We start from the raw sequence: 19259 nt of genomic DNA, 5'->3' as shown, positions 1-19259 counted from the left end.
ATCAATGTTTCGTTCCAGTACTTGGGGATAGTTTAAATATTTTCTTGTACATTTACAAACCATAATGACATTTTATCATCATGCTATTACAAATTTTCATTAAGCACAAAAACATTTGGTTTTGATTTTTTTTTTTTAAACAAATCTTAATGCAGTAATAAAATGACATTGAATATAACCATGTTACGGGGCAATGAATCAGACATCCTGAAAAATAATGTAAATATCTTGCATTTTAAAAATCAGCTCATGTAATCTCACTCATGGTTACACCTCTTTCTCCTGCTTTCTACTCCTCATCATGAAAAAAAAAAAAAAAAAGCTATTTTATTACTCTCATATATTTGAACTGCGGCTATTTATGAGAAACAAACACATATACCCAGAGCTGTCAAGTCTACTGGCATATCACAATAATCCCTGCATTACTATTGCAATAGATGAAATATAAAATTATGGTAGCGCAGATTATGTAATTCAGCAGTAGGAAATGGTTGTCACTGGTAAAAAAAATTAAACATTAAAAGATATTAATAAAATAGTATATGATAGATGCTTAAGTTTATTCTTCAAATATTCTGTAAAAAAAAAAACGTTTCTATTCACCATGTAGAGAAAAGAAGACTGCTATAAGCTGATAACAGTGGAATGTGAAATTACATCAGATATCTTTGCCTTCAAGTTGTAGTAAAAGCTTGCAATGTCAAATTCCACTGAAATGTTACTTCAGCATCTTGAAATAATGTAAATGCCACTTCACTGCCCCAAAAGGGGACACTTTCTCTCCTTCAAAAGCAATATGAGTTAACTTGAGTAAATAGCCCCCACATTATGAAACAATTAACATCCAGTACATTTGGAACACTTTAAAGGTAGTGCGATCACAGGACAAAAGTACCAGACAATTTTCAGCTTGTTCAGATTCTATTTAAAAAGCCTTTTTTAAGATTTCCTTTATGGAAACTACTGGGCTTTATAAGACAAATCTGTCTGGTACAAAAAGTATAAAATAAAATAAAATAAAATAAAATAAAATAAAATAAAATAAAATAAAATAAATACAGCAGAAATCGAAAAAATAAGTCAGCCATAAACCCATAGGACAAGTAAACCCATAGGAAAAGAAAACACTTTGGTACAGGCTCGTCCAATGGCTTGTTTACATGTGATTTTAGATATGATGCACTTTGATTTTCCTTTCCTTGTTGATGAAATAATACAGATTGCTTAGTAAAAGAACAAGCACTCCCTCAGGGCTCTTTAGGGTTGATTTGTTCCTTAGATATAGCAAAAAACAGGTTAAGACAAGCAAGTTGGGAAAGCCAGTATGTTTAGCTGCAAGAGCAACCAAAGAACTAGCAAAATAAATTAACTCAATAAACACAGTTCTTCTGTTACTGCCTTTACGTTTTACTTCTTTCATCCAAACAGAAAATGTGACTTAATTTCAGTCATTTTATACCACATAAAGAAATAGTTTTGAATCATCTATCCCTGTATACATTTTTTTTGTTATTACTTACTGAGATATGTTTTCCTTTTCAGAATTCTTAAAAGCACTATGAGAACGGGCAGATCTTTTAAACATCAATGGATCAGTGATTAACGTTCATTTATTTCTAGCAGCATGTTTCAAATTAACAGTAATATAAGGTTTACAACTAGTATTATTAGAATTTAATACTCCATTTCAAAGTAAAAAAACAAAACAAAACAAATTACACAACAAATGTTGTTTGAATTATGCTTAAACCTAAACTGCTTTCTGTTGCTGTTGCTACTTGCCAAAATCAGATCATTCTCCTCTGGAATTTTATTTTAAATTTTAATACTAATAAATTTCTACAATTTCTCAAAGCTCCTAATACTAATTTTCTTCTAGCATATGCTATCATTGTTTTTCTAGATTTTCAACCAAAGATGTGACAGTAATATTCAGCCATACCTAAATGTCAAAACTTACATGATACTGGCTCTGAAATCCTCTGGCCCTTAAAGAATGCATATTTTTCTTGAAAAGCAATTACCTTCTGTTAAAGAGGAATTTCAGAACTCCAAATGCCACATATCACACTGTTCTGGATTTTAAAAGAAAAGAAAATTGATTTGTTTCTACACATTTTTGTATTTTTTGTCACTTTACAGATCTTTAACACAGATTAAGAGATAATTTAATTAAAAATCTAAGAGAGAACTGAGTAAGAAGCATCTTAGATATGCAAATCAAGCTGTCTAAGAAACTGCTATACAAATATTTATCAATAAATCAGGGTCACACATATCTGTTCTGCATACTTGCTCTCCACTATTACCGGAAATGAAATCTTAATATAACAAGGGTTAGCTTATAATGTAATTTATATATAAACCCATTCCATTCAGATTTGAATTTGAATGTAGATTTTTAAGCACAAATCTTTGTGAATGCTATGATTTATTTAAATTCAGTTCTGTAGCCAATTATATACAGTCTTGTCCCTTCAGACCAGGTAAAACATTTTAAAAACAATGTCAGATTTTTGTTCTGGAGAGCAATAAAATAATTAATATTTGATTGATGTAGATGTAGAATATCTGCATTTGATTTTTTCCAGGAAAGAGGCTATGCTCTATGCAAAGGTTGCTAAATATTCCATTCATAAACCAGATGTCTCTTCTTTGAGTCTAAATTTTGGAATACATTTTTTCCCGCATCCACATTCAAGACTCCAACAGAATCAAAAGGTTCTGCAGTCTGCATCAGTGGAAGGTAACCTGAGTTAGTAGTTGGCATGGAAGACTTGGATAAAAGCCTAACTCCACAAAGTCAGTTGCAAGACTCTCATCAACTTGACTGTAGACTGGGAGAGGTGTCCTCAAGGACTGGAAGTTATGGGCTCTACTTCTTAGAGCAATTCACAAGATGACACTGGACCCTACCTTACTTTCTGATTATTTCGTTCTCCATTTCTCATTTTAATATGTGCTTTTCCATGTCCCTCAGTGGATTTGAAATTCATAGATTGAGTAGGTTATGTAAGTACAACTGTCTAGATCTCATGAGTATTTGCAGAAAGATCTGACTCACCAAGATGGGTACATGCATTCATGCACACCCACAAGCATGAGTATAAACCCTTTCTTCACTGCTTCTCCCTAACAGCCAGAACACTTCTTAAAGACCATAAAGCCTTTCTCCATTTTCGAATCATTAAATATGAATTTATTTTTTAAAGGCATTACAAGAAAGCCAAGTTATAGTAAAAAGCAGTTCAAGGTGTCTGATAACAATGCACTGTCTTTAAGAGCAGAGTGCACTTCTTGCTTTACATATTTTCTTTTTAGAGTGCTGAAATTGGGATTAGAAGAACGAGCCTTGTAATTTTATTTATTTTTTTTTTTAAGAGCCATATGCTGCTCTTCAGTGAAGTATAAAAGGAAATAGAGAAAATAACATTGGAATAGCATGAGAAAGAACAATGTTCTTCAGGAAAAGAAAGAGAGAAAGGAAGAAAGGAAGAAAGGAAGAAAGGAAGAAAGGAAGAAAGGAAGAGAAAGAAAGAAAGGAAGAGAAAGAAAGGAAGAGAAAGAAAGACAGACAGGAAGGAAGGAAGGAAGGAAGGAAGGAAGGAAGGAAGGAAGGAAGGAAGGAAGGAAGGAAGGAAGGAAGGAAGGAAGGAAGGAAGGAAGGAAGGAAGGAAGGAAGGAAGGAAGGAAGAAGAAGGAAGGAAGGAAGGAAGGAAGGAAGGAAGGAAGGAAGGAAGGAAGGAAGGAAGGAAGGAAGGAAAGGAAGGAAGGAAAGGAAGGAAGGAAGGAAGGAAGGAAGGAAGGAAGGAAGGAAGGAAGGAAGGAAGGAAGGAAGGAAGGAAGGAAGGAAGGAAGGAAGGAAGGAAGGAAGGAAGGAAGGAAGAAAGAAGGAAGGAAGGAAGGAAGGAAGGAAAGAAAGAAAGAAAGAAAGAAGAAGGAAGGAAGGAAAGAAAGAAAGAAAGAAAGAAAGAAAGAAAGAAAGAAAGAAAGAAAGAAAGAAAGAAAGAAAGAAAGAAAGAAAGAAAGAAAGAAAGAAAGAAAGAAAGAAAGAAAGAAAGAAAGAAAGAAAGAAAGAAAGAAAGAAAGAAAGAAAGAAAGAAAGAAAGAAAGAAAGAAAGGAAGGAAGGAAGGAAGAAAGGAAAAAGAAAAAAAAGAAAAAGCAGAATTCTTTGTTAGCTTTCCCATAAACATATAGGGGGAGGTTTCCAACACAAAGATATGCATTCCTTCTTTGATTTTGTTCGTATTTCTGTGGATGGACACATGGCCACAGAAGATAATAATGTAAGGACAGAGGACATAATATACTGTTCTGGCTAATTCAGATTGTTATTTTTGCTCACAGTTGGCCTATATTTGGTCCTTTGATTAGCATTATGCATGTGAAGTAGAATGTAAACAGAGAATATTATATAAAATAAAATATAGAAGAATATCATGTAATTCAAGACTTAAAAGAATAGTTTAACCTTCTACATTATTCTGTTAACCCAATAAAGTTAAAATATATGTAAAGCATATATAATCACTTGCAATTTGTAAAATATTTAAAACATTTCCTTCGTTTTCTATGCAAGTATATTTATATAACTTTTCAGAATGCACAGGAACTCTTACAGAATATCAGACAATTTTGAATTTTGAAGTATTACTATGCATATTAGTTAATAAAGCATACACTTTATCGACGGGGAAGTTATTGACATATGAAGTATGATCATCTAAAGGAATCATAGAATCATAGAATTACAAGGTTGGAAACAACCTGCAAGACCATCTAGTCCCACCGTCCTCCCATTACCATTGCTATCATAAGCCACTAAACCATATCTCATAGCTCCTCATCCAGACGTCCCTTAAACACTGACAGGGATGGCGACTCCAACACCTCCCTGGGCAGGCCATTCCCGTGACTGACCACTCGCTGAGAGAAACAACCTTTTCCTTATGTCTAAATAGTTAATTTTTAATTCAATCAAAATTAAAAATTAGCTTTAGCATTTATTCTAATTCTTCCTCTTTCTGGAGGAAAGCAGGGAAATAATGAAAAAGATGGAAGAGGAGAAAAACAAAAACAAAAAACAAGGACTAAAACAGTCAAGTTCTTCCCAAGCACATTCATTTTCTTACATAAGACTACACTAGTATAACATCTTTACACAGTGATTCTTCTGCTTGAGAAACTGGTTTGCTTTCTTTTCCTCTTATAAAACAGCCTGTTGCAGAACTTATCAAAATACTTCATTCTCAAAACAAAGTGGTTCAAGAGATAATAAATCAAAGAAAATACGTGTTCCAAAATATTATCCATGTATGTTGCTAGGTTTACAGAATCCAGAGATCATTCTGTGCATAATTATAGGTTAGGGTTTACCAGAAACAAGGATAATGATTATTATTTATGTATATTATATAATTTATGAAATACTCACTGATATTTTGGGTTCATACATGCAGATTAACATATAAGAAACAGCAAATGTAAGAAATAATAAAGAAAAAAATAAAAATAATGATTAGCATGTAATTACTGCATTGAAAACCCTTACTGACTCAACCCCTCAAAAGTGCTACTCACATTAATGTTTTACAACAGTTTTAAAGAACAATTATTCATGTTCAACTTTTCAAGGGAACAGAACACTGGAAAAGGGAGCAGGACTCCAAAAAAATTTTGTCAGACTAGTCAATTAATGTCAACAAGGACATTTAATTCTTCAAGAATATTAACCTGTATTTTTATTATCACCGTAAAACCCTAAAGTGAAATGGATTCTGTAAACTAGTAGGTTATTTCTTTCACACTGTTACCAATTTCATCCAGAGAATAAATATGCTACCTTTCAAGTAAAAGTGAGACATGGCTGTTACAAATAAAGTACATTTATTAATCATGAAAACTTCTTTAACATTTTCAAGTCATTATCTCGCGTACCATGAACTACTTATCTACACACTGAAACTTTAGTGCTTATAGTCTAAATCTCAAATAATCACTGTGAAGATAGAATATTATCAAACTGTAAGACCTAGATAATGCACTTCTCTTTCTTGCCCTTTAGTTCTTCATGTGTCAGCTGAAGCGTAGTTTATCCACTGACTTAGTGGGAGTCAAGTAACTGAATCACTGAAATTCTGAGCTCTTCTTCAAACTCAGCACCTTATTTCCTGTGTGATTTCAGACATATCCCTTAATCTTTCTTGACTCCATTTTCTCTTTTAAAGTATCAGCTGTAAACCATTCCCTTATTTTCTTTCTTTCACAGAGATGACTGCTGTTCTAGCATCTTTACATATCTGATACTGAAATACAGACTTGCAAAGAATGTTATACTGCACACTGAAGGTATGTTTGTGCAGAAATACCTGAGGTAGCATGGATGGAGATATCAGGCTTAGATAACAGTCTAATTACGATTGCATGGAAATAAATCTCCAGGGAAGAGCACATGAATCAAATCTGCTACAGTTTCTACACTATAGATACTCCAGCTAAATGGAACAGAGGATGAAACTGATTAGTCCACTATACGTGTAAATAAATAATAAGAATACAGATATCTGAAAAAGTGAAGTATAATCAAATATTTCTAAGAAGGCTGCAAAAAAATGAGAAAGATTTGGCAAAACTATATAGATGAACATGAAACAGAAGAATGAAAATTTTTGCTTAGACATAATGTGTGATTTATAATAGAAACTAATAATAAAAGCCTGTATTATTCATTCCACAAATGGTATATATTCATCTCCAGATACCCCTACATTAGAACAAAAACCAGAAGCTAATGGAAAGAAAAAATTTACATGCATGTGACAGTCAAAAACTGAAAAGTCTAGCAATATATATTTCAGATAAAAGTTACATGATATGAAAACATAAACATTCACAGTATTTTAAGATTAAAACGAAACCTACTTTCCATCTACTTTCTTATAATGATAAAAAGGAACAGTTCCTAAAACTGCTCAATATGAGAAAGAAGTATAAAAAGCAAAATAAAAACAATTTTGATAGCGATCAGAGGAACTCCCTGTTGAAAAATATTACTCAGGCCATGAAGAAGGGTTATGGCTTGTAATAATTTAAATTCTTTTTTATTGTTACCTTTCAGAAAGTCACATTTTAAAGCACATGCTAACTATTAACTGTTAGAATCATGGATAAGTATCTGCTATAGATCTCCCATGGGTTTTTTGTTAGTGTGTTGGAGTTTTTTTCTTCCTTCGAGATATGGGACATTAGGCACTGTCATAAAAAGAACACTATGACTAAAAGACAAATTCATTTACCATGGTAATGTATTTTCTCTTGAAACACAAATATGAATGTAATAAGAATGTCCTTGAGAAAATTATTGTTAAATTCACATTAAGATAATGCCATCTTAAAAGCATAATAAGAGAAAAAGGCTACACATATGAGCAGAATTCCTTGTAAGGAAAGCTCCGAGGGCAGGGGATAAATTAACTCAGAAGTTACTTATAGTTCTGCAGATTTTACTAATTAACAAGATCTTTGCATTCTGAATTTTCACAGTCAATCTGCTAACACTTTTTTTCTTCTGGTTTTTTTTGTTTTTTTTTTTTTTTTTTTTTTCTTTTCCTCCTGCATCTGACACCATAGCTAATCATCAGAACAAAACTTCAATATACATTTGACAGTCATGTTGGCTGGTAGGCAATATACAGAGTATTCCTAAAAAACTCCTCTGCTGGCTGTTTCATTACAGCATTTTATCCTGCCTGAGCAAGTAAAAAGAAGCCTCTTAACAGCAAACAGAAAATTGAATTTCATATTTACTTTTGTAGTGAACTCAACCTTCTTACATTTGTCTTAACTGTAAAAACTATGGGGTTTTTTGTTAACTTATCTTGTACAAAAATGTATCAAACATATCAGGAGGGTTATCATACTGTGCTGAAAATTATCTTTTCAAATTTTAAAATGAAACACAAAACAATGGTTCTAATTATATTGTTTTTCATCCCAACTGAAATTAAATTATAAATATCTGAAGTAATAACAATTAAAAACTAAGATAGCTTTCAAAGTGCCTTTTCCATGGATAATCTGAAGGAAAATCCAGTATAAATTCTGATTAAAACTTAATCAAGCTAAACACTGTATCTTACCTAGATTTCAATTAAATGTGATGAATAAGCACTAGATAGATTTCAATTCCAATTCTATTTCTGTCAGAATTATCCATTAATGTTGAAGATTATATTATCAGAATTTGACCAATATAATTTTGCTTCAAATAGTTAAAATACAAGTGGACTTAAAAATCCAGTCACAGAAAACTCTCACTCCAATGTCAGATACTACATATATGAAGTAACAAAAGTACATTAATTTTATCCTGTTCCATCATTATTTATGGATTATTGGTAACAAATTTCTAGAGGCAGATTACATGCCACTGTGGAAATCTAGTTTTTAAAATGTGACAGAGAAATCCAGAAGTCCATAGAGCATAACCTTCAGCAAACTGTCAACAACCTTTCAAAGGTCTCAATTCAAGTAGAAGGAATCCTTGACTATTATAAGCAAGTCCTGCCATACAATTTTCGTCATGATACTTTTGTTTTCAATTGCTTATTCATTTAATATTATACATGTTTACATGTTTTTTATCTATACCATATTATTTTTAAAACTGAATCAAATTCATCTTAGCTAAATAATGATAATCTTTCAAAAAATTAAAGTATTATTTTAAATACTTCAACTATTAGAATGCAATGTCAGTTTCAACATCAACTAAAAAATATTAAATAAACTGGTTTGTTTTAGTTTTTCACATCACTCAAGCAATTCCATTTTCAATTACAACTCAGTAAATGTGGTTATTTTCATTGACTACAGAGTACATTAAAAATTATGTTCAATTATGGCTATCCAGTTTTTTGGTTCAAACGCACTTCATGCTTTCTGAATTCTGAATTTAATGTCCACCAATGAACTACACTGTTTTATGTCCACGGGAATGAGAAAGTTATTTAGTTATTAACTGCAAAAACTAACTATGAACCAAACAATAAGATAATAACCCTAATTTAGATGTAACATCTATTAGTCTTTATTCTGATATTTTTCTAGTAATGATGGCTTTCTTCCCCATCACTCAACTATAAAAAGGAAATATAAAGATATATATTCACACAAACAACCAAACAGAATGTGTACACACACACTTATATATAACCTAACATATCTTATGTTTCACTGGATAATACCATCTTACTTTTTTATTACTTACTCATTTATTGGGGGAATTCGCATTATACTAAAATATAATAATGTTGCAGACATTATTCAGTCATTTTTACTAGACTTGGTAATACCTTACCACATAGAGCAAAATACTTTTATTGGGTCAATATGTCTATCTCAGTAAAGAGAAAAAGCAAATAACAATTAACCAGTGCTCTAGCTTCTGAAAAACTGAATTTTTTTAGCCAAATTCATTCATCCAATTTATACCAGTGAATACACCACCCCTATTCCATATATCCAACAATTCCAACTGGATTAGCAAACCCATTATTTCATTGGCTAGTAAAAAATCTGTATATTTTGACATACAATAATTTATGTTATTGTTTATGGGCAAATTGAAACACAATGAAGTCAGTGCCTGACTTCACCAAATTTTAGATTACAGCCAATAAGTTAAATGCAGTAAATGAATTAGTGTTTATATATTTCAAATTCAAAAGATTTTTTTCAAGTCTAGATTTTTTTAGATAAAACGAAAAACAGAAGTTGTGAATTAAATTACACTTATTTTGTAATTGACTTAAATATTTAATATTAATTTAATAGACTGTAATATAAGGTTTCAACATTTTCCCCTTCTACAAAAATAGATGCTGAAATTTAAATTAGATGTTCTAAAAGTATTGTATAAAATAAAGTGTGAAGAAAAGGGAAGGAATATCTTTCTTAACTAAATACTAAGAATGGACTTGACATTCACTCAGTGTTGTTTTGGAAACAAGCTATACAATATTTTGGGGGAAAGGCAATTCTCTTGAGTGGAGTTTTAAAATTCTACTATATTTTTACTGATGCTCTACATTCTGGGAAGTTTCCTAAGTAGTTTTTGAACAACAGTAAAAACAAACAAACAAACAAACAAAAAAAGAATAGGAAAAGAGGATATATAGTTCTTTTATTTAAAATGGAAAATAAGGAATTTAATTCAATTACCATTTCCCCAGATCTCTATGGGTACTTTTTAAATGTTTTAACTGCTTCTGCAGAATAGTTTTTAAATCGTATAAAGAGAAGAAGATTCTGGGTTTATTAGTAGTCTTATGTCCCATTATTTTGTATATCTGTATTTTAACAATCTTTAAAATAATTACAATTTTAACTATTTAATATATTTATTTATTTATTGGACTGACCTTTCAAAAGTCTACTTAGAATCACTTGCTAGTGAGATTATGTGTGTGAATGTTGTGTTTGCCCCTACCATTTTCCATATGCTCTGCCTCACCAACACTGCCATCCGGCGTAGTCCTTTCGTAGTTGTCCTCTGGGAGTGGAAGGGCACCCAGTCTTGGCCCTGATGAACTCTTACTGCTTGGTGTTTCTGACTCCTCCAGACCGCTGTCATAGCAACTCTGCAAAGACCCTTGATGTGGGTCCTGAGGCTGACTCACAACAGAAAACGTCACTCTACGAAATGGCTGCAAGAGAAAAGATTCTGAATGTCACTGAAACGTTCAGTCTATGAACAACTGATTCTCAAAACATGACTTAAGCAAACTAATATTTAAACATTTACTTATTAAACAATTTTGTCTAAATTAAATCAAACAGTAAGTACAGTCCTTAAAATGCCACTGGACACAACGTCTGGGGACTTTCAGTGTTATAGACAGTCCAGAACCGTCATGCAGTTTTGAACAGCCTCCTTTCAAACATTTGCATGAGCTAGGCAAACTACTTTATAATTGTTTATAAATTATATTCAGCTTTTCTTTTACTCAGTAGTAACAATTGGAATGGAGATCAATCAGACTGCATAAAGGTACTCGACATTGTGTGAATGCATACATATAAGAGAGTTTGGGGATGTGTATAAATGCTCACATGCATATAAACAATATTGTTTTTAGCAACATAGCAGCACACTCATAAGCATTTTCCAAATTCACTTCCTTGAGTTTGAGATGCTAATTGAAATCAGAAAGTAAAAACAAAAACAAAAACAAAATGGAGGGGGGGAAGAGGGGTCAGGAGGAGTTTGGTTTCATAGCTTCCATAAAGCATGCCTGGAGATAGATGGTGTTGCCAGATTGCCAGATGACTTTATAATGAAGACTTTAAAGTATTGCAAACACAGCTGACACAGCCTGTTTACACTGGGACTGTGCAAATGTAGATCATTATAGATTTGTATTCATTTAACATGACAGATACAAATGTTGCTCAAGAAGTCAAAATGCTGAATTCAAAAATCAGTGAATATTCTAGAAAGTGGGAGAGTAGATCATTCACTTTTCTGAGGACAGTGAAGGCAGGTAGGATTTTCATTAAGAAATCTATGGATTCTCCTACAATTTAAACTGCACTTGCATTACAGCAGTAATAATGCATTTGAAATAATTTTATGATACATTTAAAATAATTTACTGACTAGAAAGACTAGAAAATTACAGAAAAGCATCTGATATTCTAATACAGGACCTAATTTTACTGTATAGATCTGTATGTCCAAATACGTATATATATATTTATATGTATATATATATATATTAAAAATGTGTGCATGCTGGTATATATATATTGTAGAACACATGTTCTAAAATAAACACTGACAGATCTGTTTTACAGAACACTATGTAGAGTTTCCTATGTATAGGAAGTGAGGTCTGAGAGAACCTCCTATCATATTCAGATGTGTTTCCAGATCTCTGTTACAATGACCTGGCTATTAATCATCCCCACTGGCACCTCTGGTTACTATAGGGTAGAAACATGTATGCAGGCCAGAAGAGAGGAAACACTAATTACAGACACTTATGCTAGTCCTATACAACAGAAGATCATGTTAGATTTACAAGTAGAGGGCTGGAGTTTCACTTGGAATTAATATTTGTTACTTTTTTCTTTTTTTTTTTTTTTTTTTGAAAATATAATGTAATATTTAATGCTGAAGACAAATATTTAGGACCAAAAAAAAAAAAAAGATAACAAAAACTAAGCCTTCCTGACACAAGTAGATCAGAAGCTTATACATGTGAGTGCTACTATTCTACTGGTAAGTCTCTGACCTTTTAAAGATCCCTATTCTTCAAATGGAAAGTGCTTTCACAGCAGTTTTATTTAATGCTTCATGCTATATCAAATGCAAGGACAATAGAGAAGCACAGTAAAACAGAAGAATGGAGAGAACAAATAACGCATATTAAAAGAGCGCATTAAAAATAGTTTCGTCTTGTTGCTCCTTTCACTGAACTAAGAGGAAATAGTATAAACCATAGAGGACAACTGCAACTGCTATGTTAAGATTCTAGATGTACAACACATAATTTGAATATTTTTCCCCATAGTTTCTTAGTAAGATCTTTCTCTTCCACAATTATTCAGAAGGGTGCCATTTGCTCACCTAAAACCTTTAACAATGGTTTTAAATCATGAAGCCATTTTGCAACAGTCTGTACTACAGAATAACTGTCATTTGCATTGCGCTTTCATATTTTAATAGATTGTGTATTGTATAATTGACCATTTACACACACTAAATTACCTCAGAGAAATAACTAAATGAATATACTGTATCATCATGGTTTTAGAGGTGAGCAACTGACTTTCTTTTGTCATTTTTGTTGTTCTTTTAATTATGGAAGCCGTCATTTCTTTTCTCGTACTTTGCAAAAGTGGACTTCTAAGTACATTAAAAGGTGCTGGACAGAGACAGTATTTCATATGTATCAAGAGGCTCTGTTGTTTTTTTTTCCAATATGACTATTTTGTTATCAGCCCACTAATTCTGACAATTAGTCACAGAACTACAGTTCTGTGACTGCACGCAGAGCTAAAGTCCTTCCTGCTTGTTTCCCAGTCCGCATCAAATTATGCACATATGGCATGCTTGAGGCAGCCCTGCTTTCATCTTGTTTTATTATTATAGTAGTGTCTCTTGGAACCACAGCCCTGCACTCATTGCTGTCCATCTCTGCCCATCACTTCCTTATTTGACTGTGAGTTTTACTTTCCTTCCACAGCCATTCCTAGTTTAAGGATCTAAAAGCAAAAATTCTTTGCAACAAGACCAGTTGTTGACCCACATGATCTATGTTAGGATTCAAGAGACACCATTTAATCCACATGCTCTTCCTCTTCTGGCTAGCCTTGATACAGTCAACATGTCCTCAGAAACTGCCACTGATGCTTAGATGAATGAGAAGGATAATAGTGTGAGGGATGAATAAGCCTCAGGAGGTTCTTCAAAACATCCTGCATCTGAGCACCTGGCAAACTGCACGCATGCCTACATATCAGGTCAGATCAGCAAATGGGACTCCTCACAAGAGGGCTTCTCTCTCTAATGCCTCATAAGGCAAATTTTTCACCCCATTTACCCCCAAAAGCAAATGAAGAGTTATCTGCCCTGTGTTACAAGAAGTCACAAATCTACAGTCTTCCCCTTCTTAGCAGTCTCTCAAGTGAGCACACTGGCTCTTATACCTTCTGTTAAGTCAGGGATTCAGGCCCTATGGGTGATATATATGTATGGGTATACATACTATATTTGTATTAATATAATAGTATTTATATCTAATAAATACATATGCTTGGTGGTAGAAATCTGCTTTCACTTAAAACAGCTGAGTATGTAAGCAATATCCATATGCTTGTTCTTGACAGAAAATTGCATTTTTATTTTAAACAAGTTCTAGTATAAAACACACCTCTTATCTTTGAAAAGGAATGGTAAAATATATTGTGGAATCATTCATACAAGCGAAAGTAATTTGTATGTTCTTTCTCATATTGTCTACTATAACATAGTAGTAAGCATACGTAATACGTACTAGTAAGTACATACACATTACAGAAAAATTTGAAACAAATTCAGCATGATAGAAACACGTTAAAGACCATCTATTTCTAAGCATTTTATTGAAGTTCCATTTTAAGAAGATTTCTATTACTGAAAATTCATGATAGCTAATATATATATTAAAATGAATTCTAAATTTCCACTTGTTCAAGATATGATAGTATCACTTGATAAATAACCCTAGTGGCTGTTATTTTGTTCAGTCCATGGGCTACAAACTCTCTGATTGACCAAAACTTCATGTAATGAAACTCTGAATACTGTAGCTACACATCAACTACTACTAAGTTCTAAACCAATGATACAAACTTTGTGAACTTCTCACAATTTGGATATACTTATTCCTTATCCCATAGGTTACTTCTGAATATCATACTATAACTCAGACAATAAATTAATTGCTAGAGATACTGTGCACTCATTAGAAAACTTGCAAATTAAGGAGGCAGATTTCATAATTTCCCACAGATTGCTTTGTTTGTCTGTTAACAAGCCTCTCTGAGAAAACATTAAAGGATCTATTTGGAAGGCCCTACAGATCTATCTATATATAGCCATATGGTAATCTGATAACTATCACACTCTCAGTAAACTAGAGGAAATAGTTTAGCAGTCACTATTTAAACGATGCTAAGGGCTTTTTTATACAGATTACCAGTGAAATAGTAAAAGCAATGCACCGTAACACAGAGCTAAACTCAATGGAACCCATTCTTAAAATAGGAAGATCCTGCCCTTTATTCAGGTTACTCCTAGGAAAATGCATCTTCAGCTCTATCTGTAGATAACTAGAGAGTGACACTTAGAGACCCTGGGGACTTTCAAGAATTCAAAGGTGGGATGCAAAGACTATCATTCACATATACCACACATCTGAATGGAGGAGATAAAAACCTCCTTTTCCAAATACAATCACTTGCCTGGGGTCATCATGTAGCCAAGGCATGCTGAGCCACAAACATTCTGCATCATCCACAGTTATTACAAGAAACTGAGATTCAACTTAAAATTGGAATTAAAAGAAATTTTCAGAAAGCTAAGCATTTATGTTCTCTTTACTACTTGATGAATGATATGCATATCAATTGTATTTTACTTCTACTGCCAGTACAAATATTACAATTCTAACCTCTATATCATTTAGATCTCAGTCCATAAAACTTTTGAGAAAACTGTGTACTAATGAGATGAACTAAAGAAATGGAAGTTGGATATCAGGACTAATATTTCAAACAGATGTTCATCATAATTGCAAAAATAGAAACCCACACTTTAACCAGGAGTAACAAACTATATTCTTAATTTTGTGTTTCCATTGATAACATTATGTCAGTAACATTCCACAGAAAAGCAGCCACAGGAAATTTCCAAGTGCTGACAAAATAAGGACTTGCCCACAAGAAGAGAGGAGAGAGTTATGTGGGTTATGTTTAGCTTTGTCTATTTTCAGTGCACAATATTAACATAGCTCCATCTGCCAGTACTGTGAATCAATGTGGTAAAATTGCCTTTACCCAAATAAGCCTGCCTTTCCCAGGAAAACGGCAATCCTTAGCCTTTACTAGTACCACAACAATCTTTACTTAGGATAGTCCTTAGTGCTGGATTCACAGCACATACTGTATAGTAGAAAGAGAAGAGATCTGCTAATTTTATCCCTCTGAAAGTTTAGAATTATTTCTAATTACATCTTGTCATGCAGATGATCAGATCACAGAGGAAAGATGCACCCTTGCATTACACCCTGAAGGTGAATCACCATTACTTCTTTAATTCAGCTGTACTTCATGAACCAGATATTTTCTTCTCCCCTTGCCAGCAGTAAGGAATAAGGCCAAGTGAGGTTCAGTAAGGCCAAATGCAGGATGCAGCACTTGAGTTGGGCAATCCCAGGTACTTATACAAACTGGGGGAAGATCTCCTTGAGAGCAGCCCTGCAGAAAAGGACTTGGGGGTCCTGGTGAACGAGAAGCTGGACATGAGCCATCAGTGTGTGCTTGCAGCCCAAAAGGCCAACTGTGTTCTGGGATGCATTAAAAAAGGAGTGGCCAGCAGGGAGAGGGAAGTGATTGTCCCTCTCTACACGGTTCTTGTGAGGCCCAATCTGCAGTACTGCATCCAGGCCTGGAGCCCCCAGTACAAGAAAGATGCAGAGCTCTTGGAACAAGTTCAGAGAAGGGCCCTAAGATGACTAGAGGGTTGGAGCACCTTTTCTATGAAGAAAGGATGAGGGAACTGGGGTTGTTTAGCTTGGAGAAAAGAAGGCACCAGGGAGACCTCACTGAGGCTTTAGAGCACTTGAAGGGAGGGGAATGGCTGTTAACAAGTGACAGGACAAGGGGGAATGGTTTTAAACTGAGACAGGGGAGGTTTAGGTTAGATATTAGGAGGAAGTTTTTTTTTCACACAGAGGGTGGTGACACAATGGAAAAGGTTGCCCAAGGAGGTTGTGGATGCCCCATCCCTGGAGGCATTTAAGGCCAGGCTGGATGTGGCTCTGGGCAGCCTGGTCTGGTGGCTGCAGACCCTGCACACAGCAGGGGGTTGGAACTAGATAATCACTGTGGTCCTTTTCAACTCAGAGCATGCTATGATTCTATGATTTGGTACAAAAATCACTGCAATTATGCCATATTAACTTTTTTTTTTCTTCAAATTCATGAAGAATCCTAATTTCACAAATAGGCATCAGGGACAGGCCATGGGTAGACTAAATGAAAAGCAATATATCCATGCAGTCAAATGAGGCTTAGATGGTTCATTCTGATTATAATGACAGCATAGAAGTGTTCCTTTATGGTTAACTGAGAGCAAGGGTTTCCACCATCAACCCTTCCTCAGCCAGCTGCCTGGCAATTGACTCTGGATACAAAGTAGGCACACCAAACTGTAACAAGGTGCAACAAGTATAACAAGTGTAGGCAATTTTCTGTCTTCATTGCCAAGCACTTAGATAAAATTTGCAAGTTTCTATCAGGCCTCCCAGCTTTTGCCACACCTTCACCTCAACAGCTGCAGAATTTTGAAAATTTTTAAACGACTATAAAATATAATCCAGGAATCAAATTAATAAGTTGAGAAGCATAAAAAATTAGTGCAAGATGAACACTCAGCTAAATCAAGCTTTCTTATTTTGAATACTTCTGCTAGTTCACTCAACATTAGCTTGGGCATTAACCAAACCCCTGCAAGATCAGCAGTTAAAGCTCTTGTTTTTCTTTTCACTCAAATTAGGTGACTTCCATCTTTGAAGCACGTAAGATATCTTAGGTTTTGATTTAAGTTAGCCAAGGAGCTGTCTAGCTCAGATTTTTCACAGAAGCACAGAGCAGATTACACTGGAAGGCACTATTAGAAGTAATCAAGTCCAATGTCCTTGCTTAAAGCAGAATCACCTGCAACACTTTGCACTGGGTCATGTCTAGTCAGTTTTGAATACCTCTGAGAATGGAGGTCTCCACAATCTCCCCGGGCACTCTGTTCTGCCAGTGTTCTTCCACTCTCACAGTAAAGATTGTCCTTATTTTTAAATTGATTTTTTTATTATTTTTTGTATTTTGTATTTGAGTGTGTGCCAAAGAACAGAAAGCACCAGTGATGAGTCATACCTAAAAAATGTTATAATTCCTGTTAGCTTCACAGAGTCAATCAATGTCAAGACTCACACAGCAACTCTGAGGTACGTATAAGGTAGATCTTAAAAAAAAGAAGACAGAAGAGTTAAATCAACTCATGTAAGTTCAAAGAGTTTTTCTAAGCTCTTGAATTTTGATAAAACAAGTCATTATCCTTTCTATTCATTCTTTATTGATGGAAGTTTGTTGAAAGACAAACAAAATATTAATGAACAATTACTATTCTACATTAATAGATTCAACCCACACAACTCTTTCTTCCCTTCAAATCACCTATTTCTACTGTTCTAACTTCCTATTATTGTGGTTAATATAAACTTGACAGGAAATAAAATTAAACAGGCATTATTTTTCAATTACAAGACTGAAACACATGAGACAAGTACTACTACAGGAGAGGAGATGAGAAGAAACACTCACAAGAATAACCAACTTTTTTCTTATAAACTTAGCAAAAGGTAGTAATAAGAGCAATTTCAGACAGAAGTTGAATAAAATCAGAAATATTCTGATATTAGAAGCTCTCTAGCAAGTATCATCTGTGATGAAGGGAGATGGGCTCAGATATCAAACAAGAATTCTACAAACAACAGGAACACTCTGCATTATTATTGTCCTTTATATTGGTAACATTTTCATTAATCTGAGTTTCAGTAGCTTGTGAGCTCCTGGTCATGAACCAGAAACATATTTTGTTTGTTCTGTATAAAAATGAAACACAAATCTACTAATATCTATTTGCCTAAGCCCAAGGCAATATGTTAAAATTTTGTTCATGATGCATTTTCCATTATGGGTATCTTTACTTTCTTCAAACATATACTTTTCCTTTTAAATTCAATGTTTTTTCTCAAACATCACCTCTCACCCCTCATCCAAATTTGCCTTTCTGAATCAGAAAAAAAGATTTCTCAGCAGCCTAATATCCTGTCTGTGTTCACTAAGTAGTGTCCTCATAACTTTCACCACTTTTTACAAGTAAGCAAACAAAAGGCATGCTTTCTGTTTCCATGAAGATTAACAGAGAAGACATCAATAATATGAAAAGCACCCCTTTCTCAAAGATCCAATACTTTTTACTGATATAATGTTTATATAAAAATATAAGACAAAAGTTCATTTACAAAGATTAAATTACATTGCTTTTAAAGAAAGCCAATATTCTAAGAATTTCAGAAGAATTCTCCTTGGTAGCTATTAAAAAATGAGCATAAAGAACTCAAGAATAAGTGAGAATTTGTGACATAGAGTCAAAATAATTTCATTATGCTATTTTGCCTTCTTATGAAAACACAATTATTGTTGTTATCACATAAGTAAAACACTGTTTGTGAATCATAAGAACTAAGCATCTATGACCTTGAATTGCTCTTTTATTTTATTTTTTTATTCTATGAGAAGGTGGAAGAAGAAATACTCTGTCTTCTCAAGAACAATCAAAATGTAAAGTAAGACACTGAAACAGGTTGTTCAGAGAAGTTGTGAATTCCCCCACCCTGAAGGCATTCAAGGCCCTTCTGGATGGGGCTTT

At 33.6% G+C, this 19259-nt stretch overlaps 1 protein-coding gene across 2 annotated transcripts in view; it reads right to left on the bottom strand.

Annotated features, from left to right (window-relative positions):
* PCDH7 (protocadherin 7) overlaps positions 1-19259 on the bottom strand; it is a 258146-nt gene that overhangs the window by 121703 nt on the left and 117184 nt on the right. The window contains exon 2 of one of the 2 annotated variants that reach the window (XM_052683361.1): positions 10518-10710. In XM_052683361.1, coding sequence (XP_052539321.1) covers positions 10518-10710 — 193 coding nt within the window. Of the gene's footprint in view, positions 1-10493; positions 10711-19259 lie in introns of both variants that reach the window. The other variant, XM_052683360.1, reaches the window with a different exon arrangement.

This window comes from Tympanuchus pallidicinctus, unplaced genomic scaffold, assembly GCF_026119805.1.
Source record: "Tympanuchus pallidicinctus isolate F22 unplaced genomic scaffold, pur_lepc_1.0 scaffold2, whole genome shotgun sequence".
Taxonomy (NCBI): Eukaryota; Metazoa; Chordata; class Aves; order Galliformes; family Phasianidae; genus Tympanuchus; species Tympanuchus pallidicinctus.
This window is presented reverse-complemented; position numbering and strand designations above follow the sequence as displayed.